Genomic DNA, 27,721 nt, shown 5'->3' on the forward strand with positions numbered 1-27,721 from the left:
CCACATTAAGACCAGAAGAATACCTACAAATGTCTTCTAAATCCTAAGGGTTTTCTGAAAAACCTACGTTTCTTTGATCAAACATTTTCATGTCAAGGAAACCCCAAAATAGCAAGTATTTGACTGCGGACCCCCATCTCAAAGTATGTTGTTCCAGGGACCCCCATCTCAAAGTATGTTGTTCCAGGGACCCCCATCTCAAAGTATGTTGTTCCAGGGCGTTTTGAGCTAGTCGATCTGTAATTATTTTAATTTTTTATTCTGAAAAATGACAGTTTTGGACGATATTTATTTACTAAAGTGTTGATACTTTTACTTTACTTAAGACAATTTATCAATAGTTTTTTTACTTCTATTCCACTACATCTTAGAGGCAACTGAACTTTTTACTTCACTTTTTTTTTACTTTAGTTTGTTCGTTTCTTTGTAGATTACAATTAATTAAAATAATTATTATTAACATGCATTAACTAAATGAGCCCTATTTCATTCTCTGTCTTTTAAAAAATAGCGGATCTACAGTGTTAGTTCTTATTTATTACCGGTGCCTTGCCACCTAACATATATATTAATTGCTGTGACGGGACCACTTTGGAAATCTCTTTTTTTTTTATTCTAAATTATGTGTTATGCTGATTTATGCAATTATTTGTACTTCCCTACCTACTGAATAAAATAAATCAGTCAATCAATACATTGTTGTCTTTGCACTAACCTGATGTGACTTTAGATTAGCAGATCAAACACGATCTCTATTCAATAAACGTTATTGACTAGATGTCATGTTTACTATGCTTATACCAGGACTCATCACCATGTTGACTTGTGGTGGAATCTACAAGCTTGTAGATCAGCTATTTTTGGTGAACCTTCCCCCCAGAATAGGCATGCTGGCGTTCAAGTGGTTAAACGTCAAGCATAAAGTTATATGTTCAGTCAGTTCTGATGGAAACTGATATTTCTCCACGACACATAGCCTGCTGTATCTCAGGTGGAAAGATGTGCACATTCACGTCGTGTTATAGGATGTAAGATTCTAAAAATGAACAGTGTAATTCAGGGGTGATGTGGATGAAAGGGTATAGGGGTTGATTGATTGATTGAAGACTTTATTGTCAGTTTGCATAGAAAAAGGTACAGTTTCGTGACAGTACAGTTTACTGGTACAAGGTCAACTAAAAAGAGATCCTAGAAAAGACTAAGCTTATTTCCATAGGAAATCATTGAAGTATCTCATATAACATTGAATGACAGACGGATAGAACACAGTACTATGCAGTAGATATAGTCAGGGAAAAAAAGGGGGAAACATAAAAAAAAAAAAAAACATACAGTAGGTAAATACAAAGAAGGGTCAGGGAGGGTAGGGCTGGGCTATGTTTGTTTTTACCAGTTGTGAACGGCTGCTGCCTGTAAGTGGTTTTTCAGGGCGATTTTAAAGGATTCTAGTGATCCACACTCCTTTATGGCCTTCGGTAAGGCTTTCCACATTTTTGTGGTAGCAGAAGAACGAGTTTGACCCTGTGCCCTGAGAGCGGAGACAAACCAGTTTGTAAACCCCTGATGTAGGCAGAAACATTTTTTCAACTGTTCTTTCTTTAGGTCTACTGCCTTACATCATCATACAAGAGTGTCACTCAAAAATAGCCAAAATAGCCGATCCACAAGCTCACAATCCGTCACATTGAAACACGCTGTGAGTTTGTATTTTCACTATTATAATGCATTTATTTGTTGTTTTGGAAATAGGACAAGGTTTCCACAACTTCAGTTATGTTTCCAAGTTTTAATGATTACAATTATCAGCAGTATAGATATAAGATATACTTATAATTATTAGCAGTATATAGATATAAGATATACTTATAATTATTAGCAGTATATAGATATAAGATATACTTATAATTATTAGTAGTATATAGATATAAGATATACTTATAATTATCAGTATATAGATATAAGATATACTTATAATTATTGGAAGTATAGATATAAGATATACTTATAATTATTAGCAGTATAGATATAATATATACTTATAATTATCAGTATATAGATATAAGATATACTTATAATTATCAGCAGTAAATAAATGTAAGATATACTTATAATTATTAGCAGTATAGATATAAGATATACTTATAATTATTAGCAGTATGTAGATATAAGATATACTTATAAGTATTAGCAGTATATAGATATAAGATATACTTATAAGTATTAGCAGTATAGATATAATATATACTTATAATTATTACCCGTATAGATATAATATATACTTATAATTATATTAGCAGTATAGATATAATATATACTTATAATTATTAGCAGTATAGATATAATATATACTTATAATTATTAGCAGTATAGATATAATATATACTTATAATTATTAGCAGTATAGATATAAGATATACTTATAATTATTGGAAGTATAGATATAATATATACTTATAATTATTAGCAGTATAGATATAAGATATACTTATAATTATTAGTAGTATATAGATATAAGATATACTTATAATTATTAGTAGTATATAGATATAAGATATACTTATAATTATTGGAAGTATAGATATAATATATAGTCTACTTATAATTATTAGTAGTATATAGATATAAGATATACTTATAATTATTAGTAGTATATAGATATAAGATATACTTATAATTATTAGTAGTATAGATATAAGATATACTTATAAATATTAGCAGTATAGATATAAGTTATAGCCTACTTATAATTATTAGCAGTATATAGATATAATATATACTTATAATTATTAGTATATAGATATAAGATATACTTATAATTATCAGTATATAGATATAAGATATACTTATAATTATTAGTAGTATAGATATAAGATATACTTATAATTATTAGTAGTATAGATATAAGATATACTTATAATTATTAGTAGTATAGATATAAGATATACTTATAATTATTAGTAGTATAGATATAAAATATACTTATAATTATTAGCAGTATAGATATAAGATATACTTATAATTATTAGTAGTATAGATATAAGATATACTTATAATTATTAGCAGTATAGATATAAGATATACTTATAATTATTAGCAATATAGATATAAGATATACTTATAATTATCAGCAGTATATAAATGTAAGATATACTTATAATTATTGTGATTTCTAATCTAACGGTTCATGGGGAAATCTGGGTTTCTATTGGTGTTCAGTGCTTACATCCTGTTTAGAGCCCGCCTACTATATCCCTAAACACACGATGCAACGAACACGCTACTTCCGTATCCGTTCCAGACCGGATCTTCACCCTACAAAGTGAATATTCAACAGGCGGATACCAAACACAGAGCTTTTATTCTGACGGTTCAACCCACAGTAGAGATGGGATTTATGGCTCTTTGAAGTGAGCCGGATCTCTGGGATCCGTTCCTTTCAAAGAGCCGTTCAAAAGACTGGCTCATTTTAGTTACTCTGTAGATTTTGAATTTGAATTTATGATTACAAATTAGGCTACTTAAACCCTATACATTTTTGCCATATAGACTATACATTTCTGCCATTTGAAAATAGCCGATCTACAAGCTGTGAGCTTGTAGATCTGCTATTTTCTGATGATTTTTCTACATTTTATTCATCGGAAAACTTGTGAAACGGACATTCTGTATAATGAGTACTTCCTACTAGTATTGGTACTTTAAATACATTTTGATACCAATACGTGTGTAGCCTACTTTAAATTTTGAATTTTCGAACTTCTACTTGACTTGTGGCAGAGTATTTCAACATTGCAGTATCGATACTTTTACTTACTGTAAGTAGTAAAGAATTGGAGTACTTTTTCCACCACTGTTCATATAAGCCCATTTTCCACTGGCCCAACTCCACACCACTCCACACCACACCGCCCAGGTTTTCCACTACAAGGACCTGGGTAGAGTGGTGTGAAAGTGGTACTAAACAGGGTAATAAAAAGTATCCACTCTAGAGTAGGTCTGAGCTAGGCCAAACAGGGCCAAACACTTCATAATGACTGATCACTCACTGACTTTTCATTTAGACCACCAGGAATATAGGGTACATGATAATAGATTCTATTGTGTTATAACCACTATTATCATCTATTATAGTGTATTTTAATTATCATAGTAAGGCGCTCTACAGACGGACAGCGGTTGCCGCCGGGGCTCCCGCTTGGATCTGCGGGGACCGCACCGCGGTGATACACAAACACACTGCTCTGCGAGTAAACGCTGCGCGGTATTTCACAAAGATGAACACAATCCATCTCTCACCGCCCGCGTACGCATGCACAAACGAGCACGCTCGCGGGGATTTTCACGGGACTGCGCCCGCTCGCCTCGCCGCCTCTAAACTTCGCTGCGCGGACGAAATAGCCGCCCGCCTCTCATTGAAAATGAATTACTAGCAGGCGGTGACCGCGTACCGTCTGGAATCCCCTTAATACATCAATACTTTATAATGTATTATAATCACAGTTATAATCCATTACAGTGCATTATAATTAGGATAGTTGTAATACAAATTTATATTGTATTATAATCACAGTTAAAAGGGTCAATTTGTTTCTTACCGATAGGGGTACTTTTTTGTAATGGAAAATGTAGATATTTTTATGTGGTGCGGTGTGGTGTAGTGTGGTGTGGTGTGGTGTAGTGTAGTGTAGTGTGGTGTGGTGTGGTGTGGTGTAGTTTAGTGTGGTGTGGTGTGGTGTGGTGTGGTGTGGTGTGGTGTAGTGTAGTGTGGTGTGGTGTGGTGTGGTGTGGTGTGGTGTACTGTGGTGTGGTGTGGTGTGGTGTACTGTGGTGTGGTGTGGTGTGGTGTGGTGTGGTGTAGTGTAGTGTGGTGTGGTGTGGTGTGGTGTAGTGTAGTGTGGTGTGGTGTGGTGTGGTGTGGTGTGGTGTAGTGTGGTGTACTGTGGTGTGGTGTGGTGTGGTGTACTGTGGTGTGGTGTGGTGTGGTGTGGTGTGGTGTAGTGTGGTGTAGTTTAGTGTGGTGTGGTGTGGTGTGGTGTGTGGTGTGGTGTGGTGTGGTGTGGTGTGGTGTGGTGTGGTGTGGTGTGGTGCGGTGCGGTGCGGTGCGGTGCGGTGCGGTGGTGTGGTGTGGTGTGGTGTGGTGCGGTGCGGTGCGGTGGTGTGGTGTGGTGTGGTGTGGTGTGGTGTGGTGTGGTGTGGTGTAGTGTGGTGTGGTGCTAAAACTGCAGTCGAAAAGGGGCTTTAGAAAGGAACTGCTCCCTGCTGCGAACCATCGTTCATTCCAAAGAGCCGTTCAAAGGACTCGAGTCGTTCTTGAACGTCCCACCTCCATCCACACAGCGAGCGGAAGTGCAGGGAGGGATGCTAACAGTTAGCATGATGCTAGTGGGTCGGTGTGGGTGTTTGTAGTTCATTAAGGACCAGTCGTTAAGGTTAATTATCTCTGAATCTCATCTTAATGTTTATTAATTAATACCTCTGACAACACCAACTATCTGTGGACTTTATTAAAGAAGATCAAAGCGCCGCCATGGCTACGGAAGAGCTGTACGAGGTAACTATGGAGGATGCTAAGTTTAATGCTAACCAGATAAACACTAGTTACAACTAGGTAAACAATAGTTAAAGTTTAATTAAAACAACTTAAACACTTGTTAAAGTTGGATTAAAACTAGATAAACACTAGTTAAAACTAGGTAAACACTTGTTAGAGTTGAATTAAAACAACTAGATAAACAACACTAGTTAAAACTAGATAAACACTAGTTAAAGTTGAATTAAAACAGGTAAACATTAGTTAAAGTTGGATTAAAACGAGATAAACAATAGTTAAAATTTAATTAAAACTACTTAAACACTAGTTAAAGTTGAATTAAAACTAGATAAACAATAGTTAAAGTTGAATTAAAACTAGGTAAACAATAGTTAAAGTTGAATAAAAAAAGTTGTTGGCAAAGCTTTTAAAATGAAAATGGTTAAAATTGATGATACTGTTTAATCAAATACTTATTGTAATGAGCTGAAGGATAAAACTTGGTGCAAATGTTTAATTAAATGCTTAGTTTGCACTAAACTATGGCCACACAATGACGTAATTTGCAGGTGAACATATGACGTCATTATTTTAATCCACTGGTTTCCCAATGTGTGGTCCGCGGACCCCCATGGGGTCTGTAACGCTGAGAGTGTACACATGGAACCAAATGGACCCTTAATGGTTGCACTTGTTTACTTTTTAAGTTACTTACAGACCAAATGGACCCTTGGTTCCATTTGTCAATGTGTTGTTTCTATTGGTTTTGGTTGACCAGTGAATGATGGAGGGTTGGTAACCAAATGGACCTTTTATAGGTCTTTAACTTCTGATAGTGTAAAAGGAAAATTGACCCTTATCATTTTATGCTCAAAAGAGTTACATTATTGTTAAACAATAGCATTACTTAATTTACCAGAAGTCTACACAATTAGAGAATGTAGAATAATTGTTATTTTGTTGATGTTGTCATCTGCCCATTTGTCAATTTGGTAAAAAGAAATTGGTTGAATAGAACTCATATTTTGGGACCATCGCTCCATTGTTCACAATGGTTTGTAATGCAGGCTGCTGCCTGCTACCCCAGGAAGTAATGTGATCCAAGATGGCCGCGGTGTGAATATGGTCTATTGCGAGTCATGTGTGCACACATTACTGCTTCCCTAACATTTCACTGGGAAAAACATGGAACTGGTTGACAAAACGAGAGATTTAAAATCATTGTTTCAACACATTGCTTGGGTTACCCCAGCCGCTAAAATAGTAGACATGTGAGAGACGGCTATAGGACCTTTACTTTTTGGATACGATGTTTGGTGAAGGTAAGAATGGTCAAAAACGTGGCAAACTTGGCAAACTATCTCCGGAAAAACCTCATATGGGCTCGTAATTAGTGGTGCAGGAAAAAAATCGATTCGAATTCGAATCGTGTTTCTAACATGGTAAGATTCAGAATCGATTCTCATTTTCCAATTTTTTTTTTATTATGATAGTTTATTAGATATTATGTTGTTTGTTCAATTTAAAAGAATGTGTGCAAGCATGAATAAATCAGACATGTTGTCTTGGATTTACCTTTGTTTGTTTATATTATTGCAATAAATTGGGAAAAGAAATCGTGAATCGTGACCCCCAAGAATCGATTCTGAATCGAAATCGTGGGATACCCAAAGATTCGCAGCCCTACTTGTAATGAGCAGTAACCTCATCTCGGAGCTGCATAGCGGATGGAGAGGTTCTGAAAGGAGCTACAGCATAGCGGATGGAGAGGTTCTGAAAGGAGCTACAGCATAGCGGATGGAGAGGTTCTGAAAGGAGCTGATTCAGCATGGAATTGTGGTCAAAATCTTATCCAACGACATCAAAACAAAAGCTTTGTGTCTGAGAGGTTAAATGTCATCAAATGGTGGTTCTGTGTCTGAAAAAAAATAATGGACCTTGATGTTAAAAAGGTTGAAACCCTCTGCTTCAGTTAGATCCTTCCTGCAGAGAGGCAGCTGTCACTGCTTTATCTGTTCCCGGCCAGGGGTGTGACGTTGTCACCTGTCCTGCTCTTGTTGAGAGTTTAACAAGTCTGTGACAAACAGCTGCTGACTCGTGTGACCTGTTTTCAACTGTCTTTCTGTTCAGTCAGCTTTGGGCTGTGATGTAGACCAGGGGTTCTCAACCTTTTCAGGCCGCGACCCCCAAAAGCCAAAATAATCATAGTTTAACTGGGGACCCCCCAAAGTAATCTTATTTTAACCCTTACAAGCACTAAGAGTTGAGGCATTACATTTTGTATAACAGGGTTCTTTTGTGGAAATAGTTGATCTACATGCTCACAACACCCCGCAATACGAGGCATTGTGAGCATGTTGTAGATTTCACATTTTCTGCCTCTAATTTTAGACAATTTGGCCAATGTTTAATTTGTCATTTTAGAGGTTTAGAATGTGTAGATACGCTCTATATACACTTAAACTTCATGACACAACAATGTTGCACATTATATATGCACCCGCATAATGTAATGTTCTATGAAGTTTAGTTAGAAAGCTGGTAGGCAACAGGATCCACAATAGTTTTACTTCTGGCAGTCAGTGTGTTAGTCAAGTAGTTGTCGTTGATATATTTGAGTTATTTTCCATGCTGGCAGCGTGCCGTACACAAGACATTTGACAGCGCTCGTTGTAGTGGTTTGTGAAATTGGTTGCAAACAGAGTGACACGGACTTAACATGTCTGAAGTTCAGTTTAATAACCTCACGCATGCCTTCCATGCAGTAGGGGAAATCAAATTAGAATACATCCGATCGATCGCAGTCTTAGCCAAATATGTAGTTCAACACTGATGTCATCAATATGATGTTAGTTTTGCCCAAACAAGGCGTTATGTTTGTGTTTCTGTACCAATATAAATGTCGGCGTGTGGAACAGCACTGCATTGTTTTACAGACGCTTGAGGACTTCGCATTCAGTTATATTGTTGTTGTAATCAAACATGTTGCACTGGACCTTGCATCTGAACAGAGGAACAAAGAGAACCTTGGATGCTGCTGTAGCAGTGGAAAACAAACTGTACTCCTTTGGAGGCTACTGTGACTTGAATGACAGGGACCAGATGGCAGTGCATGTCTTCAACACAGTGTCTTTGCACTGGATTAAGTTGCCTCCTGTGACAACTGGAGGAAGACGAAGAAGAAAACGTCCCTCTGAGGTTCCCTCCAACTGTGTGTGCCACTCAGCTGTGCTCATAGAAGATACTGTCTACATCTGGGGGGGTTTAGTGAATTTCCAGGTAGAGGAGGCAGACTACATTAACATCCAGGGGAACTACTCCATCATTGTTTATGGATATGATGTCGACACTCACAGATGGTCAAGGCCCAGTGTTTCTGGAACAGTTCCAGAGGGGAGGAGTAACCACTCAGCCTGTGTCTTGGAGAAGGTCATGTATGTCTATGGAGGATACAACCGGCTGACTGGAGACACTAATGACATCTACAAGTTGGACACCACCATCATGGTCTGGTCTTTAATTAACCCCACAGGAACCCTCCCACCTGTTTCATCATGTCACTCTGCCACCATCATCGGGACAAAGATGTTTGTATTTGGGGGCTCTACGGACCACGGCAACAACATCAGAGTGTTTGACACAGAGACCAACTGCTGGATGAACACGCCTTCTGCACAGGTTCTCCCAGAAGGACGTTGGTATCATTCAGCCTTCACCTACCATGGAGAGCTGTACATATGTGGTGGTTACAGCGGTCAACTGAAGCACTACTTCACTGATGTGTGGAAATTTAATCCAGAGACCTTCTCCTGGAAGAAGGTTGAGCCCAAGGGGGAACAGCCTGTTTGGTTATCTTGTATGTCCTGTTGCATGGTGGGAGATCGTATCATCCTCTTCAGAGGATACAGAGACCCACCCAGTGACCTGTTCATGTTAGACTTGAGTCCTAGTCTTAAGACATTATGCAAGCTAGCAGTTCTTCAGTACGGTCTGGAGCAGTCTGAACTCCCACATGACATCAGGTGGGAACTGGCAGCCATGACAGAAGATGAGGTAAGGTGGGAACTGGCATCCCTAACCGAGAAGGACATCAGGTGCCAAGCGGCAGCCATAGCTAATGGAGAATGGGTGAATAACTATTCTTCTCATTTTCCTTTACTTGGAGAACGGAAGCAGAAACCTATGAAGCATGGGTCTTCAACACAGGGTCTGTGACCCTCAGGTGGTCTTCTGAGTTAGATTACAGAGGGGCAGCCGAAGCTTTGTGTGATGACAACCTTTTAAATATAAGGTTCGAGGGAGCCCGGGTCTAAATCAGAGATGCCAACATCAACACTGGGTCTAAAAATGATGATTTCAGCTCAGCTGACTTAACGGGGTAGTGCTGTCACGCTTTATGTGGAGGTAGATATGGGATATTGGAAATCCGTTCAGGCATTCATGATATAGCAGCCATTATGTTTTCTTCATTTGTAAACAAACGTTGCTGCCACGTTTGAAAAATGGGGTTGGTATGGGGGTTAAACATGCAATTTCGCAATCGCGATCATGCCTAGTAGTTAGGAGGTCCAAAATTATTTTTTGAAAACATTTCTTTTTTTCATTTTTTTTTCAAAATGGCTGACTCGGGCAGTGGCAGTGCGGACATCGGTAATAACTCGGGCAACTCGGGCGTGTTAACAGGTAGAGAGGATGGTTAATAAACATACGTTAACGTTAACAGGTGGAGAGGATCGTTAATAAACATACGTTAACGTTAACAGGTGGAGAGGATCGTTAATAAACATACGTTAACGTTAACAGGTAGAGAGGATGGTTAATAAACATACGTTAACGTTAACAGGTGGAGAGGATCGTTAATAAACATACGTTAACGTTAACAGGTGGAGAGGATCGTTAATAAACATACGTTAACGTTAACAGGTAGAGAGGATGGTTAATAAACATACGTTAACGTTAACAGGTGGAGAGGATCGTTAATAAACATACGTTAACGTTAACAGGTAGAGAGGATCGTTAATAAACATACGTTAACGTTAACAGGTGGAGAGGATCGTGGACAAGCGTCGGAACAGGAAGGGGAAGATGGAGTACCTGGTGCGCTGGCGGGGCTACGGCCGCGAGGAGGACACCTGGGAGCCCGAGGGACACCTGTCCTCCTGCATGCTGTTCATCCAGCAGTTCAACTCCTCTACCTCCCTGATGCGCTCCACCCGCAGCACCAACACCATCACCACCATCCAGGTAACATTACACCATCACCATCCAGGTAACATAAACACCATCACCAGCACCATCCAGGTAACATTACACCATCACCAGCACCATCCAGGTAACATTAACACCATCACCACCATCCAGGTAACATTAACACCATCACCACCATCCAGGTAACATTACACCATCACCATCCAGGTAACATTACACCATCACCATCCAGGTAACATTACACCATCACCAGCACCATCCAGGTAACATTACACCATCACCAGCACCATCCAGGTAACATTACACCATCACCATCACCAGCACCATCGAGGTAACATTACACCATCACCAGCACCATCCAGGTAACATTACACCATCACCAGCACCATCCAGGTAACATTAACACCATCACCAGCACCATCCAGGTAACATTACACCATCACCAGCACCATCCAGGTAACATTAACACCATCACCATCCAGGTAGCATTACACCTTCACCAGCACCATCCAGGTAACATTAACACCATCACCAGCACCATCCAGGTAACATTACACCATCACCAGCACCATCCAGGTAACATTACACCATGTTGGGTGTTGGCCGTTCCCGGTGGGGGCTCCTCACTGGCAGGTGAAAACACATTATTCCTAAAGCACGGTAAAATCACAAATCGCAAGTCACATTTGAATGACAATTAATGGTCGAATCTCCTTTGGTGTTGGTGACAGCCGTACATGCAGGAGCCCAGCAGCCCGGGAAGCAACGCCAGGAAACGGGACGTCTCCTCCAGACCTCCTTCTGAGGTCCACGCAGAGCTGAGAGCCTCCAGGTCTCCTGCCTTTCAGCACGACGTCCACAGCGACCAGAGAACCTCCATATCTTCTGCTGAGGTCCTCAGCAACCAGAGAACCTCCATATCTTCTGCTGAGGTCCACAGCGCCCAGAGAACCTCCATATCTTCTACTGTGGTGGTCCACAGCGCCCAGAGAACATCCAGATCTTCTGCTTCTCTTCTACCAGACGTCCACAGCACAGAGCACACTGACCAGAGAGCCTCCAGGTCTTCTGTCTCTCTCCAGCACGATGTCGGCAGTAACCAGAGAGTCTCCAGGTCTTCTGCTGACGTCCACACTGACCAGCGAGTTCCTCTCCAACCTCCAGCGTCTCCTCACTTCACCCCTTCAGACACTAAGACTACAGAGATGACTCCAGGTAAATCCATACTTTTCATAACATCATCTGATCTAATTGCCACTGCCGAGGAAAAATCATAGAATATTGTTCTTCACAACCATCCACACACCGATCACTGTAACTGATTGACTGCCAAACCCAGGTTCCCGAGCCGTTGCAGAGTTTCCCGACGCTCCTTATTTACTAGCCTCGGGAACCCAGGCGTTTCGTTCAAGAAAGAAAAGCCAGGGTAAGGCCCCGCCCCCCAGTAACTGTGGCTCAGCCAATCAGTAAGTCGCGGTCGTGAAGGCACCGCCCACAGACACCATAGTGTCGGGGTTCGTTGTAATGATGAAAATCACTATCATTTATCACTCTAGAAAAAAAAAAATTAGATCGCAAAGTGCAATAACTCTCCCTGTGAAGGTCTCAGAAATGTCCCCTTCCATGACTTTTCCTAAATACTCAAGACATATGTTCTTGTTTTTTTCCCCTTTCTGAAAGTATGAAATAATATACCATTATACCACTCTGACTGTTAGTTATCGGTCATAAAGACAGGTCTCACCCATTCATCCCCCTCCCAGAAGCAAGGAGAGAATTTCACACCTTTTGCGCTCCTCATTTGAGAGGTCAATTGAAATGCTAATTCACATTTGGGAGACAATAGAACCCCCACTGGCAGCAGGGGAGGAGGTGTTGCTCTCCTGGGCCAAAAGGGAGAGAATTTACCTGTCAATTTGACTGATAAATGCAGTCAGAGCCAGAGTGGAAGTGATTTTTTTCAGTCACCCGAGTGTTAAGTAGCATGTGAGGGGTCTAACCCCCCGGCTCCACCGGCGGCGTCGCGTTGCTCTGCGTCGTACCGGCTTCATTGAAGCCGTCACATTGACGTCCGACCGGCTCCACTGCAGCGCAGCGGCTGTGTATTCATTCTATGGCCAATATAGCCCATTTCCAAAACTACATGAAAATCACTTTCAAACAGGAATACAACTATTTGTGACCTGAATGTGAACGTATAGAGCACACTGTGCTCACAGCAGAGAGCAGCAATGCACCACGGACCACTTTGTTTTGTCATGATTAAAGCCTATGTTGTATAATTTTATCAAAGAAGACCGCTGTAATTACATAAAAAAATATGCTAGGATTTCTGGGACATCTAGTCACCCTTGTGAATGACGTGAATGGATAGCCAACAGCAGAAAAGCACGTATGTAGCGAACATTTAGATATACAATGCATTTATTCATATTTTATACATGACTGGACGTTGTGGACGCCGTCAAAAAATTGAACCGGGGCGATTTTTGAGTTTGGACGCCGTCAAGCGAGCGTCCGACGCGGACGTTGACGTCGGCAGTGGAGCACCCTTCATTGATTAAAACGGGAGCGTTCCCAACGTTGACGTTGACGCGACGCTCGACGCGCCCGGTGGAGCCGGGGGGTAACTAGGGGTTTTCCATGATTCTGAATCTATTGCAAGTATTTGTTTTGCACAAAAAACGGACCCACAAAACTATGGTTTAGTGATGAGTCATCACTACTAATGTTTTTTCTTTGTTTTCCATTCAAGGTAAAACACAGTTGGGCCCCTCGGCGCCCTCTGCTGCCAGCGTTGCGTCGTCGCGCCGCAGCATGGATCTGTCCCGGAGCGGCATCAAGATCCTGGTGCCCAGGAGTCCTATGAGCAGCCAGGAACAGATCCTGGTGCCCAGGAGTCCCATGAATCTGCGTCCCGACGCTGAGGGCTCCCCCAGCGAGGCCGGGGGGCAGGCGGGGGGGCAGGGGGACCACCTGGAGCCGCCAGAGGTGGCGCTGTTGGAGAAACCTCCTCCCAGCACCACCACCACCATGTCCTCTGGAGAGAAGAGGCCCTCGTCACAAGGTAGGTATTCTCCTTTTGCACAAAGTAGTGCAATGCAAGATAGAGGGCGCCAAATCCCTTTGAGTCACACCCTACCACTACTTCCTGTTCATCCACAGAGCATTGATTCTAGTCGTTTTCTTCATTAGATTTCTTTTCACTTTTTTCAACTTTTATTACTTGGGATGGTAAAAAGATGAGGTAGACAAATAAAATGTATTTTGACAAGTAATAAAAGTTGAAAAAAGTGAAAAGAAAGCACTTTAATCTAATGGAGAAAATGACTAGAATCAATGCTCTGTGGATGAACAGGAAGTAGTGGTAGCGTGTAACTAAAAGGGATCTGGCGCCCTCTATCTTGCAATGCACTACTTTGTGCAAAATGAGAATTATAGCTCTGAATGTGTTTTATTCTTTAGTTTGGTAAAAGTTGTAATTAAGTCTTAAGCCACTTTTCCACTACAAGGTGGAACCAGAACTCTCCAGAACCTGAACCTATCGTTTTAGTTCTGGTTTTGTTTCCATTGCACACTGCCCGGTTTCAGACACGATTCTGGGAACCTTTTTTTAGGTCCTGCTCCTGAGGTAGAACTAACCCTCTGGGACCTGTGGGCGGGGCCAGCAGCCTCTTGGACCTGTGGGCGGGGCCAGCAGCTCTGCTGCTCTTTTTAGGGACCTTCCCGGCTAGGTGTAGTTGTATGTAAACGTAAGCACAACTTGGTCCCGGAACGTAACAGCACTTTTTTTGACAAAAGTGGAGATTCTGCCCAGGAAACTCGTTCTTTGATTTACTTTTTCGATCACCATTGTTGCCATGCAGTCCCCAGACAGGATTTTAGTTTGATTTAGGCAGTTTTGTAAACACAATACAGGAGTTATCGTTTTCTTTTTTGTCTTTAACTAGCAACCAATGTGTTAAGCATAGTTTTAGTTTTTTCATTTCAGTTTTCAGTTCTAGTTTTAGTCATTCGGTTCGTTTAGTTAACTGTAGCTGAAGTGTTAACTCCTCCCCCACAGAGATGTCACTGCCTCTATAACTGTAACTCCTCCCCCACAGTGATGTCACTGCCTCTATAACTAACTCCTCCCCCACAGTGATGTCACTGCCTCTATAACTGTAACTCCTCCCCCACAGTGATGTCATTGGCTCCCGGGGAGAAGAGGGCTCGCATGGGGATCAGGCCCCGCCCCCACAGCCTGCAGGCCACGCCCCTACAGGTTCCTGTTACACCTGCTGCCATGGCAACCCTCAACCACACTGGTAACACACACACACACACACACACACACACACACACACACACTAGGGCTGTAATCTAGCCCTGTTTTAGGGATTCGAACTTCGGGGGGATTTTCCGAACGAACCATCGAACCTTCGATGGTTCGTTCAATTGAATAAAAAACGAACGTTCGGACGTTCGAACCATCGAACGTACTGTACCTTTAACCAGCTAAAACAGTGTAGGAAATGTTTTAAATGCGCTGTTTTATCCATTGAAAACGCGTGGATGCGTGGCCGCATTAACACGTAGGCTAACACTTGGAAAATCCAACCCAATCGGAGAAAATGTTGCGCAGTTTGTTGTTGACGAACAGGCTCAATGTATAGCAGAGTTGCACGGATGATGATTAGACTTGGTGACTGCGTCGGAGCGCGTCGCGTTCGGGCTAAACTGGTCTCGATGTAACAACCCCAGACATCGCATTATAGATCCTTTAGGGGGTTGCAATGAAATCCATCTTTGCTTAGGAGAAAGGCTGTTTAATCTTTGGGTGCGTGGATGGCTGGGTGTTCGCTGTTCAAAGCACACACGTCTGTCTCTGCCCAGGTCAGCTGCTCTCACTCACTCTACTCAGTCTACTGTCAACAAGCGTGTGTCAGCGAGGCGCTGTAATGGTTCGCGGCCCCAAACAGGAGCGGAATTGGAGCGGAGGACGGTCCTTGATCGCTCCAAGCTGTTCTGGTGCATTTTATAACTACTATAACGGTCACCATTAACTGTTAGTGTTTACCGGTAGGCCTAACTTATTTCGTATTTGGCTATCTCTACTACTGTGATATTCTGAATAGGCCTATCACATTCTGATAATTATTTTTCGTGTAAAAAAAAAAAGAAAAAAAAAAGAAAAAAACCTGAACCCATTAATTTCGAACTTCGATTGCCAACGTAACGAACGAACGTTCGAATCTCCGAAGGTTCGCTTGCAGCCCTAACACACACACACACATCCAGGGGTGTTGTTGGCTGGATTATTCATGAAGTTTTCCCGGAACAGAAAGATCCCATGATTGGCCGCTAGTTGTGCTGTTTTCCCCCTGCGAGGTACCAAAAAGATTTGTTCTCCACTGGACCCCAGTCATTTCCCCCTTTGATTTTCTAACCTTAATAAACATCGTCATAAATACTTTATGGTTCCTGTCGCTAGTGAAAAACTGCCTTTCAATCACCATGATATGCGTTTTGTGCAAATATGGTCCCATTTATGTTAAAATTTATGATAGTTGCGGGGGGCGTGGCCAACTAAGCTGATACCAGCCGGCTGTGTTCTTCTTCGTGTGCTTTATTTCGGGAGGCTCCGACCACATTCTCCCATGTATCCCTGCGGTTCCACGTGACCGTTGGCAGCCAATAGCATTCCTTATGATTCCTGGGGTACCATTCAAACAATGATGCCGACACCCATACAAGGGACAAAAAAAGCATCATTTTCGCAGCATAGAAACCAATGGCTTCGCATCGTCCATATTTCTTTTACAGTCTATGACACACCCAGAATCCCAGCCATTTCAGGGCTACAGTATTCATCCATACCGGTACTCTTGCACCGGTATGGATGATGCACAAGTAATAATAATAATATGTTCTGTCTATAGGTACGTCGGTATTGATGGAGGCCATGGCCGCCAACATGGCCGCCAACAACACCAACCACGGCCCCCCCGGCCGCTCCCACGGCGCCATGGGGGGCGGAGTCAGCGCCATGGGGGGCGGGGTCAGCTCCATGGGGGGAGGAGTCAGCTCCATGGGCGGGTCGTCGTCGGGGAAGCGGCGGCTGGAGGCGGGGACCGCCTTCGACAAGCGGCTGCGCTTCAGCGTGCGTCAGACGGAGAGCGCATACCGATACAGAGACATCGTTGTGAAGAAACAAGATGGATTCACTCACATTCTGTTATCTACCAAGACATCTGAGAATAACTCACTGAACCCAGAGGTAATCTATTACTGTAATACTTTAATATGTTCACTCACATTCTGCTGTCTACCAAGACCTCTGAGAATAACTCTCTCAACCCAGAGGTAATATATTACTGTAATATGTTCACTCACATTCTGTTATCTACCAAGACATCTGAGAATAACTCACTGAACCCAGAGGTAATCTATTACTTTAATACTGTAATAAATACTGTAATATGTTCACCCACATTCTGTTATCTACCAAGACCTCTGAGAATAACTCTCTCAACCCTGAGGTAATCTATTACTTTAATAAGAGAACAACTCACTGAACCCAGAGGTAATCTATTACTGTAATAAGTACTTTAATAAGTTCACTCACATTCTGTTGTCTACCAAGACCTCTGAGAATAACTCACTGAACCCAGAGGTAATCTATTACTGTAATAAGTACTTTAATAAATTCACTCATATCCTACTGTCTACCAAGACATCAGAGAATAACTCTCTCAACCCAGAGGTAATCTATTACTGTAATACTTTAATAAGTACTGTAATATGTTCACCCACATTCTGTTATCTACCAAGACCTCTGAGAATAACTCTCTGAACCCTGAGGTAATCTATTACTGTAATATATTCACCCACATTCTGTTGTCTACCAAGACATCTGAGAATAACTCTCTCAACCCAGAGGTAATATATTGCTGTAATACTTTAATAAATACTGTAATATGTTCACTCACATCCTACTGTCTACCAAGACATCTGAGAACAACTCTCTCAACCCAGAGGTAATCTATTACTGTAATACTGTAATAAATACTGTAATATGTTCACTCACATTCTGTTATCTACCAAGACCTCTGAGAACAAGGGTTAGGGTTAGGGTTGAGGTAATCTATTACTGTAATAAGTACTTTAATAAGAGTACTTCAACCCAGAGGTAATACAATCGTCTCTTGAACGGCCATGGATCCCCAAGGTGGTCAAACAGCTTTTTCCATAGTTTTAACTTGATACTGACAACCTGCTCATCAGGAGCAGTTAGGGGTTCAGAGTCTTGCTCAAGGACTCTTCCACACTGACTCTGGGGGAGCCTGGGATCGAACCGGGAACCTTCTGGTTGTCAGGAGGCTGTTCTGTATGTTGTCTGTCTCTTGAGCCCCTTTTTCGACTGCAGCTTTAGCACCACACCACACCACACCTCACCTCACCTCACCTCACCTCACCACACCTCACCACACCACACCACACCACACCTCACCACACCACACCACACCACACCACCACACCTCACCACACCACACCACCACACCTCACCACACCACACCACCACACCACACCACACCTCACCTCACCACACCACCACACCACACCACCACACCTCACCACACCTCACCACACCACACCACACCTCACCACACCACACCACACCACACCACACCACCACACCTCACCACCACACCACACCACACCTCACCACACCACCACACCACACCACCACACCTCACCACACCACACCACACCACACCACACCTCACCACACCACCACACCACACCACCACACCTCACCACACCACACCACACCACACCACACCTCACCACACCACCACACCACACCACCACACCTCACCACACCACACCACACCACCACACCACACCACCACACCACACCACACCTCACCACACCACCACACCACACCACCACACCTCACCTCACCACACCTCACCACACCACACCACACCTCACCACACCACACCACACCACACCACCACACCTCACCACACCACACCACCACACCACACCACACCACCACACCACACCACACCACCACACCACCACACCACACCACACCACCACACCACACCACACCTCACCTCACCACACCACCACACCACACCACCACACCTCACCACACCTCACCACACCACACCTCACCACACCACACCACACCACACCACACCACACCACCACACCTCACCACACCACACCTCACCACACCACACCACACCACACCACACCACACCACACCACACCTCACCTCACCTCACCTCACCTCACCTCACCTCACCACACCACACCACCACACCACACCACACCACACCACACCACACCACCACACCACACCACACCACCACACCACACCACCACACCACACCACACCACCACACCTCACCTCACCACACCACCACACACCGCACCGCACCACACCACACCACACCACACCTCACCACACCACACCACACCACCGCACCGCACCACACCACACCACACCACACCACACCACTCCACACCTCACCACACCACACCTCCACACCTCACCGCACCGCACCGCACCGCACCGCACCGCACACCACCGCACCGCACCACACCACCACACCACACCTCACCTCACCGCACCGCACCGCACCGCACCACACCACACCACACCACCACACCACCACACCACACCACACCACACCACACCACACCACACCACCACACCACCACACCACACCACACCACACCACCACACCACACCACACCACCACACCACACCACACCACACCACACCTCCACACCACACCACACCACTCCACACCACACCACACCACCACACCACACCACACCACCACACCACACCACCACACCACACCACACCACTCCACACCACACCACACCACACCACACAAAAATATCTACATTTTCCATTACACAAAAGTACCCCTATCGGTAAGAAACAAATTGACCCTTTTAACTGTGATTATAATACAATATAAAATTGTATTACAACTATCCTAAATTATAATACACTATAATGGATTATAACTGTGATTGTAATACACTTAAAGTATTAATATATTACTATGATAATTATAATACACTATAATAGATTATAATGGTGATTATAACACAATTATCATGTATTACAACTATATCCTGGTGGTCTAAATGAAAAGTCAGTGAGTGATCAGTCATTATGAAGTGTTTGGCCCTGTTTGGCCTAGCTCAGACCTACTCTAGATTGGATACTTTTTAGTACCACGTTTAGTACCAGTTTCACACCACTCTACCCAGGTCCTTGTAGTGGAAAACCTGGCACAAGTGGGCGGTGTGGTGTGGAGTGGTGTGGTGTTGGGCCAGTGGAAAAGGGGCTTAGGTAATGAAGGAGATTCAGTGGCAGTAAACTGGTGTATGTATGTATTGTTATTTAAGGTAATGAAGGAGATCCAGAGTGCCATGGCCACAGCAGCCAGTGATGACAGTAAACTGTATGTTATTCTCTAGGTAATGAAGGAGATCCAGAGTGCCATGGCTACAGCAGCCAGTGATGACAGTAAACTGGTGTATTTAATGTTTCTAGGTGATGACAGTAAACTGTATGTTATTCTCTAGGTAATGAAGGAGATCCAGAGTGCCATGGCCACAGCAGCCAGTGATGACAGTAAACTGGTGTATTTAATGTTTCTAGGTGATGACAGTAAACTGTATGTTATTCTCTAGGTAATGAAGGAGATCCAGAGTGCCATGGCTACAGCAGCCAGTGATGACAGTAAACTGGTGTATTTAATGTTTCTAGGTGATGACAGTAAACTCTATGTTATTCTCTAGGTAATGAAGGAGATCCAGAGTGCCATGGCTACAGCAGCCAGTGATGACAGTAAACTGGTGTATTTAATGTTTCTAGGTGATGACAGTAAACTCTATGTTATTCTCTAGGTAATGAAGGAGATCCAGAGTGCCATGGCCACAGCAGCCAGTGATGACAGTAAACTGGTGGTCCTCGGAGCGGTGGGATCCTACTTCTGTCATGGCCTGGACTTCCTCTACTTCATCAGACGCCTGACCGAGGACCGCAAGAGGGAGGGGCTGAAGATGGCCGAAACCATCAGGTACCACGCGTGTGTGGGTGCGCTATAAATCTGCAAATCTCTGTGTGTATTAGTGTTGATTTTGTTGACTAAACCTTTGGCGAACAATGTTTGTCAACTGCCTTTTAACCCATTCAGAGCGGCTACACATTATTGTGTCATCATTATTTTATGCTTTAACTATTGAAAAATAGCAGATATACAAGCTCGCAGCCCGGCACCGAGGGACCCCCCCAGAAGCAACATTTGAGTTACAAACGTTCGCTTAAAAAAAGACACATATTCAAAGATTTTGACACATTTTCACGACTTTTCAAAAATACAAGCTTGCAGCGCAGCACTCGGTGCCGCGCTGTGAGCTTGTATATCTGCTATTTTTCAATAGTTAAAGCAGCCAATAATCTATAGGCCTAAATGGGTTAACACTGACGAAAACGGAATAAAAACAAAACAAAAACTAAGCTACGGTGATGACTAAGACTACGACTAAATATACTGACAGTTTCCTTAATTAAAACTAGACTAAGATGCCAGGGAGGGACTGGAGGAGAAGAGATCCAGTAGAACTAAGAGATAAGTCGTCATGGGTGTGTTCAGGTGTCACAGACCCAAAATAGCTGATCTACAATGTGAGCTTGAAGATCGGCTATTTTCGGCGTGCTGCCAAGCGAAAATCACAGCACACCAAGAAGACATTTCAGTGGACTGAATCGACTGTAGATGTAGTCGACTAAAACTAGACTAAAAAGTAGAAGATGTCAGATGACTAAAATATAATATATAAATATAACTATTTCATTCAATAGATAAACCTGCTATCAAAATCAAGTGTATCTGGCCTTCCAACTGATTCTCTCTGTCCTCCCCTGCTGTAATCAGCTGATTCAATAAGGCCTGATTTACACTGCCAACCAAATCTAGCCTGAATCAGATCTGTGTCACATCAAAAGTGAAATCCGATTTGTTTCAACAAACAGGTCACATGCAGGTCACATGAAATCCGATTTTGAGAAACCACATTCAGAGGTGTTTTCGGATATCAGGACATATATCTCAGTAACCAGATGCACCCCATAGAGTTAAAGTCACATCAAACTGTCCAAACGCCACTTGCTGCGCGACCCGAGCACGGAGATCCACTACAATGACGTCATTACAGAGCGCGAGTATTTATTATTTGATTACAGCGCACTGAGCACATGAGAAAAACAAGAGGAGAGAAAACACGTGAGCTAAACAGATAAAAGCAGAGAGAAGAGCCAAACACAAGAGTAAAGAAAAGAAGAGAGCTTGTGAGCTTGTATGTCTGCTATTTTTGAAGCGGTGAAAGCCGCTTCCAATGTGGTTCGGGTCCCCCTGTCCATATATGGTCATTTCAGTCCAGAATAAACAGTTTTTTTCAAAAACAAAATGTGTGTCACCTCATGTCCATATATGGTCATTTCAGTCCAGAATGAACAGGTTTTTTCAAAAACAAAATGTCTGTCACCTCATGTCCATATATGGTAATTTCAGTCCAGAATGAACAGGTTTTATCTGTCCCGTACTTCCAGAATATGTGTGTAGTGTCCGTCCCGGTCTGATGATTGGATACTTTGAGGATTGGTCAAGCTTCACATGACAATTCGGCCAAAAATCATTCATTCATTCAGAATATAAAGAATGTATAGATCACAGAGTTCATAACTCTAGAACACATAGAATAACAGTTCACCGCTTCACTTCGAACCGAGGTTTGATTTTTCAATAGTTAAAGCACAAAATAATGGTTAAAGTGGTTCTGCCTAGAGTCTGCTGAATCCTTCATTGTGTCTCTCCTCTGCAGGACGTTTGTGAACACCTTCATCCAGTTCAAGAAGCCCATCGTAGCGGCGGTGCAGGGTCCTGCTGTGGGCCTGGGAGCAGCCATCCTTCCTCTGTGTGACGTAGTCTGGGCCACCGAGAAGGCCTGGTTCCAGACGCCCTACACCACCTACGGACAGACCCCCGACGCCTGCTCCACCTTCACCTTCCCCAGGGTCATGGGCCTGGCCTCGGTGAGTTTAATAATACCTCCACCTTCTAATACCTCCACCTTCACCTTCCCCAGGGTCATGGGCCTGGCCTCAGTGAGTTAATAATACCTCCACCTTTCATTACCTCCACCTTCCCCAAGGTCATGGGCCTGGCCTCGGTGAGTTTAATAATAATACCTCCACCTTCACCTTCCCCAGGGTCATGGGCCTGGCCTCAGTGAGTTATAATACCTCCACCTTCTAATATACCTCCACCTTTCAATACCTCCACCTTCCCCATGGTCATGGGCCTGGCCTCGGTGAGTTTATTAATACCTCCACCTTCTAATATACCTCCACCTTCCCCATGGTCATGGGCCTGGCCTCGGTGAGTTTAATAACACCTCCACCTTCTAATATACCTCCACCTTCCCCAGGGTCATGGGCCTGGCCTCGGTGAGTTATAATACCTCCACCTTTCAATATACCTCCACCTTCTAATATACCTCCACCTTCTAACACCTCCACCTTCCCCAGGGTCATGGGCCTGGCCTCAGTCAGTCTAATAATACCTCCACCTTCTAACACCTCCACCTTCCCCAGGGTCATGGGCCTGGCCTCGGTCAGTCTAATAACACCTCCACCTTTCAATATACCTCCACAGGGGTTGACGCTAACGCTTGCCCCACTGCCCGGGGCAGGTAAATAATATGGTCGGGCAGGTGAAGTTTGCTACCAGGTTGCCCGACCGGGCAAGTGCCCATTTTGATTAACATAATATTAAATAGTAAATCCTACTTGAACGGGGCTATAGTGTTCCGTCTATCTCTCTCGACTCGCTCTCTCTCTCTCTCTCTCCCGGTCTCCCCCTGTCCACCCCTCCCTCCACACACACTCTGACTCTGACTCTCTCACACACACAACGAACTGCAGCTTGTGGTGGCTGCGTTAGCTCAGTCGAAAACGGCTAATCTACAAGGCGTACAAACTCACATCATGCTAAAGAATGGCCAGATTAATGCACACGCTTTACGTGCAGAAGCACAGGGCACCATGCTATTGTGCAAAAGTGCTGAAATCTATAGCAAAGGCTGCTGAAGAAGCGCTAAAAAATGTCAGCGAAGCGTCTATTTTCCGTGCAAAGCGTCTATTTTCCGTGCAAAGCGTCTATTTTCCGTGCAAAGCGTCTATTTTACGTGCAAAGCGTCTATTTTACGTGCAAAGCGTCTATTTTCCGTGCAAAGCGTCTATTTTCCGTGCAAAGCGTCTATTTTACGTGCAAAGCGTCTATTTTACGTGCAAAGCGTCTATTTTACGTGCAAAGCGTCTATTTTACGTGCAAAGCGTCTATTTTACGTGCAAAGCGTCTATTTTACGTGCAAAGCGTCTATTTTACGTGCAAAGCGTCTATTTTACGTGCTATCAACAGTGCTTTTCCGATGTTTCCTCCCTGTTGTGCTGTAACCAGCCACACATATCCACACTATTGCGCTACATAATGCATTTAATCATGAGCAGCATGTGTGTCCACTGCAGCCTGCTTGTTAGCGTTCTGTGCTAAGATAAACACATCTCTGACTCTGATCACCCAATGTTGCCAGGTGTTTTTGAGAGAGAAACAAGCAACCAGGTCTACCAGGGGGGTTAGGGTTAAGGGCAATGGCCAAGACCTGAGGGCAAGTAGAACATGACCTCTACTTGCCCGACGGGCAAGTGCCTCTGAGACCTTAGTGTCACAGTCTGTCAAACCCTGTGGTCAGTTAAATAATACCTCCACCTTCTAATATACCTCCACCTTCTAACACCTCCACCTTCCAATATACAGTACCTCCACCTTCTAATATACCTCCACCTTCACCTTCCCCAGGTTCATAGGCCTGTCATGGGCCTGTTTACATTACCATCAATACATGTTTATTATTTTAATCTTGTCTTCTAGGCCAATGAGATGCTCTGAGTGTTAATGTGTATTATCCTAGACCAATGAGATGCTCTGAGTGTTAATGTGTATTATCTTCTAGGCCAATGAGATGCTGCTGAGCGGCAGGAAGTTGACAGCTCAGGAGGCGTGTCTTAAGGGCTTGGTGTCTCAGGTTCTTTGGCCCAACACCTTCACACAGGAAGTGATGCTCCGCATCCGAGAACTCACTTCCTGTAACTCTCTGGTGAGTCGTCTGTCCGTCCGTCCGTCCGTCCGTCCGTCCGTCCGTCCGTCCGTCCGTCCGTCCGTCTGTCCATCCGTTCACTCGCTCACATCTTTTTTATACTTTTGCTATTCAAAAATAGCAGATCTACAAGCTCATAACGCTGCGCTATGAGCTTGTAGATCTGCTATTTTTCTTAACTTGAAAATGTGTGCAATTCTTAAAAAGCATACATTTTTAACTAAAATCTTTCCTTCTGGGGGAGGGTCCCTGGAACAACATGTTTTGAGATGGGGGTTCGCGGTTAAATACATATAATTCTAGGGGTCCTTGACATGAAAAACGTAGGAAATATTTAGGATTTAGAAAACCTTTTTAGGCATTTTTCAGGTCTACAGGTCTTTGCACACTGCTGTGTTCTTTCGAGCACGCAAATACAAGAATCAACCTCACGTTATGTCAAGCCCGTTTCGCAACTGTCCCTACTGGGTCCCATGATCTTGGCCTGAAAATGTTTTTTTTTTGCGGATTTCCAAAACGCAAATGCAGCAGTGTGCAAGCAGCTTTAATGGGTTAAATGGTTTTTATTTAATAGTAGTTCTGCATAGGAAAAGGTACAGTTTCATGACAGTACTGTTCTCTGGTACAGTCTACAGTTTAGGCATTTAGCAGACGCTTTTTATCCAAAGAGACTTACAATAAGCAGATAATACATCACTATAATAAACAATATAACAAATGCATATGAATATCAATCTAAAAAAAAAAGAGTATAATCGGTAAAGAAAAAACGAATGCTAACTAGCTTCATGTATGGTCATTGAGTGTTTCAGTAGTGCTAAGGGTTTAGGTGGAGTCTGAAAAGGTGAGTCTTCAGTCCTCGGCGAAAGCTAGCGAGTGAGTCCGTTGTTCTATAAGTGCGACAGGGAGTTTATTCCACAGCTTGGGGGCCAGGAGGGCAAACTGTCTCAGACGAGTGGACTTTTGTCCTGGAGTTTTTAGCGAGGGTTCTGTCAGGATCCCTGTGTTGGCTGATCTGAGTGAACGGGTGGGGGTGTAGGGGTACAAGGTCAACTAAAACTCAGACATCAAGATCCTTCTCTTTAACTCATCATGTCTCCTTCCTGTGGTGCAGGTCCTGAGGGAGTCCAAAGCTCTGATGCGCAGCAGCAGCCGCAGTGCTCTGGAGCAAACCAACGAGCGCGAGTGTGAATCCCTGAAGAGGATCTGGGGGTCCTCGCAGGGCACCGACTCCATCCTCAAATACCTGCAGAAGAAGATCGACGGCTTTTAATCTGAAAACAACAGGAAAACAGGACGTTCTCATCGGTACCCCCCTGTAAGAGGAAGGACATCTCTCCACTGCTTTTAATTTGAAAACAGGAAGTTTCTCGTACGGTTTCCAACCCGGACTCCTCGGCCACAGGCTCACTTCCTGTCGGGACACAAGGAGGTTCAGATAAGGAAAGGACGCTGATGCGTTTTTTGGCTCCATGGCCATCCGCCATGACACTCTGGGTGGCAAAACTAGCACCGGAAGTTCAGTGAATAACATTAGAGTATATGAGAGGCGGCTGGACAAAATTCTGAACTATAGAGACCTTTATAAAATAACCAGCTCAGGAATATGAAAGAAAAAAGGTCACACATTGTTTTCTGCTGTGTTGCTTTTCGGTGAGTACACTGTATAACATTATAGAGGCATCTAAACAGCACAAAGTACGTTTCTGAACTAGATAGTATCCCGAGACTCTCCGCCATTCCCTGTCTGGAATCCAAATCTTGTGATATCTCAGAGACAGAAACTATACTTGCCGCTGTTTAGCTATAACATTATAGCTAAATAACATAACATCATGTACTGTGCACATCGAAAAGCAAGTGATTGTAAAATTACCTGTGATGTGTCTTCTTTTATATTCCTGGAGCGATTATACAACAAAGGTCTCTATCGTTCAGAATTATTTTGTTGTTCATGAGCTGTCCCCAGGGGCGTCACACCAAACTCTGGGCCCTGGGTACAAGGATTCACTGCGGGCCCCCCATGAATGTTAACTATTGAAAAATAGCAGATATACAAGCTCACAGCGCGGCACTGAGTGCCGCGCTGCGAGCTTGTATATCTGCTATTTTTGAAAAATCGTGAAAATGTGTGCAAGAAACTTGTATATCTGCTATTTTTGAAAAATCGTGAAAATGTGTGCAAGAAACCTATGTCAAGGACCCCCAAGATGATATGTATTTGGCCACGGACCCCGATCTCAAAATATTTAGTTCCAGGGACCCCCAGAAGCAAAGTTTGAGTTAGAAATGTTGGCTTAAAAAATACATTATATTCAAAGATTTTCACACATTTTCACAACTTTTCAAAAATAGCAGATCTACAAGCGCTGTGAGCTTGTATATCTGCTATTTTTCAATAGATAAAGTTATTAGGGCCCCTCCACCTTGGGCCCTGGTAACTCAGTCCCACTTTCCTACCCCTTGTGACGCCCCTGGCTGTCCCAGCCGGCTCTCATAGACTCCAATGTTATTCATGGAACTTTCGTTGTGAGTTTTGCCACTGAAAGTGTCATGGCGCACGGCCGTGGTCACTGAGCGTCTCCTCCTCCTAGTCTTCTTGTCGGGACAAAACCCCCAGACGTGTCACTTCCTGTGACCTTTGACCCCTGCATCACTACAGCCAACAGTCTGGGGAGTGAAACCCCACCGTTGAGCAAGGCAGCAAACCAACACAACGGAGGCAAAACCTGACTTTTCTTTTT

The 27,721-nt window shown here is 43.5% G+C and overlaps 1 protein-coding gene across 1 annotated transcript; it reads left to right on the forward strand.

Moving 5' to 3' along the window:
- The first annotated feature begins 5,395 nt into the window (after positions 1-5,395).
- Positions 5,396-26,995, forward strand: cdyl (chromodomain protein, Y-like). The gene is made up of 10 exons (XM_080726483.1): positions 5,396-5,551; positions 10,574-10,774; positions 11,470-11,953; positions 13,494-13,805; positions 14,920-15,045; positions 16,660-16,997; positions 20,667-20,839; positions 22,644-22,854; positions 24,834-24,977; positions 26,092-26,995. The coding sequence occupies exons 1-10, from the start codon at positions 5,528-5,530 to the stop codon at positions 26,248-26,250; spliced, it is 2,172 nt and encodes a 723-aa protein (XP_080582609.1). The 5' UTR covers positions 5,396-5,527; the 3' UTR covers positions 26,251-26,995.
- Positions 26,996-27,721: the final 726 nt, after the last annotated feature.

The sequence above is a fragment of the Nannobrachium achirus genome (genome assembly GCF_963921795.1).
Source record: "Nannobrachium achirus genome assembly, chromosome: 5".
Taxonomy (NCBI): domain Eukaryota; kingdom Metazoa; phylum Chordata; class Actinopteri; order Myctophiformes; family Myctophidae; genus Nannobrachium; species Nannobrachium achirus.

Bases quoted from the DNA above. Each gene is read 5' to 3' on its own strand.
- cdyl (XM_080726483.1), top strand. From the start codon at position 5,528: ATGGCTACGGAAGAGCTGTACGAG. The intron at 5,552-10,573 runs GTAACTATGGAG...TAACGTTAACAG, and splicing joins CTACGGAAGAGCTGTACGAG to GTGGAGAGGATCGTGGACAA. The intron at 11,954-13,493 runs GTAAATCCATAC...TTTCCATTCAAG, and splicing joins GACTACAGAGATGACTCCAG to GTAAAACACAGTTGGGCCCC.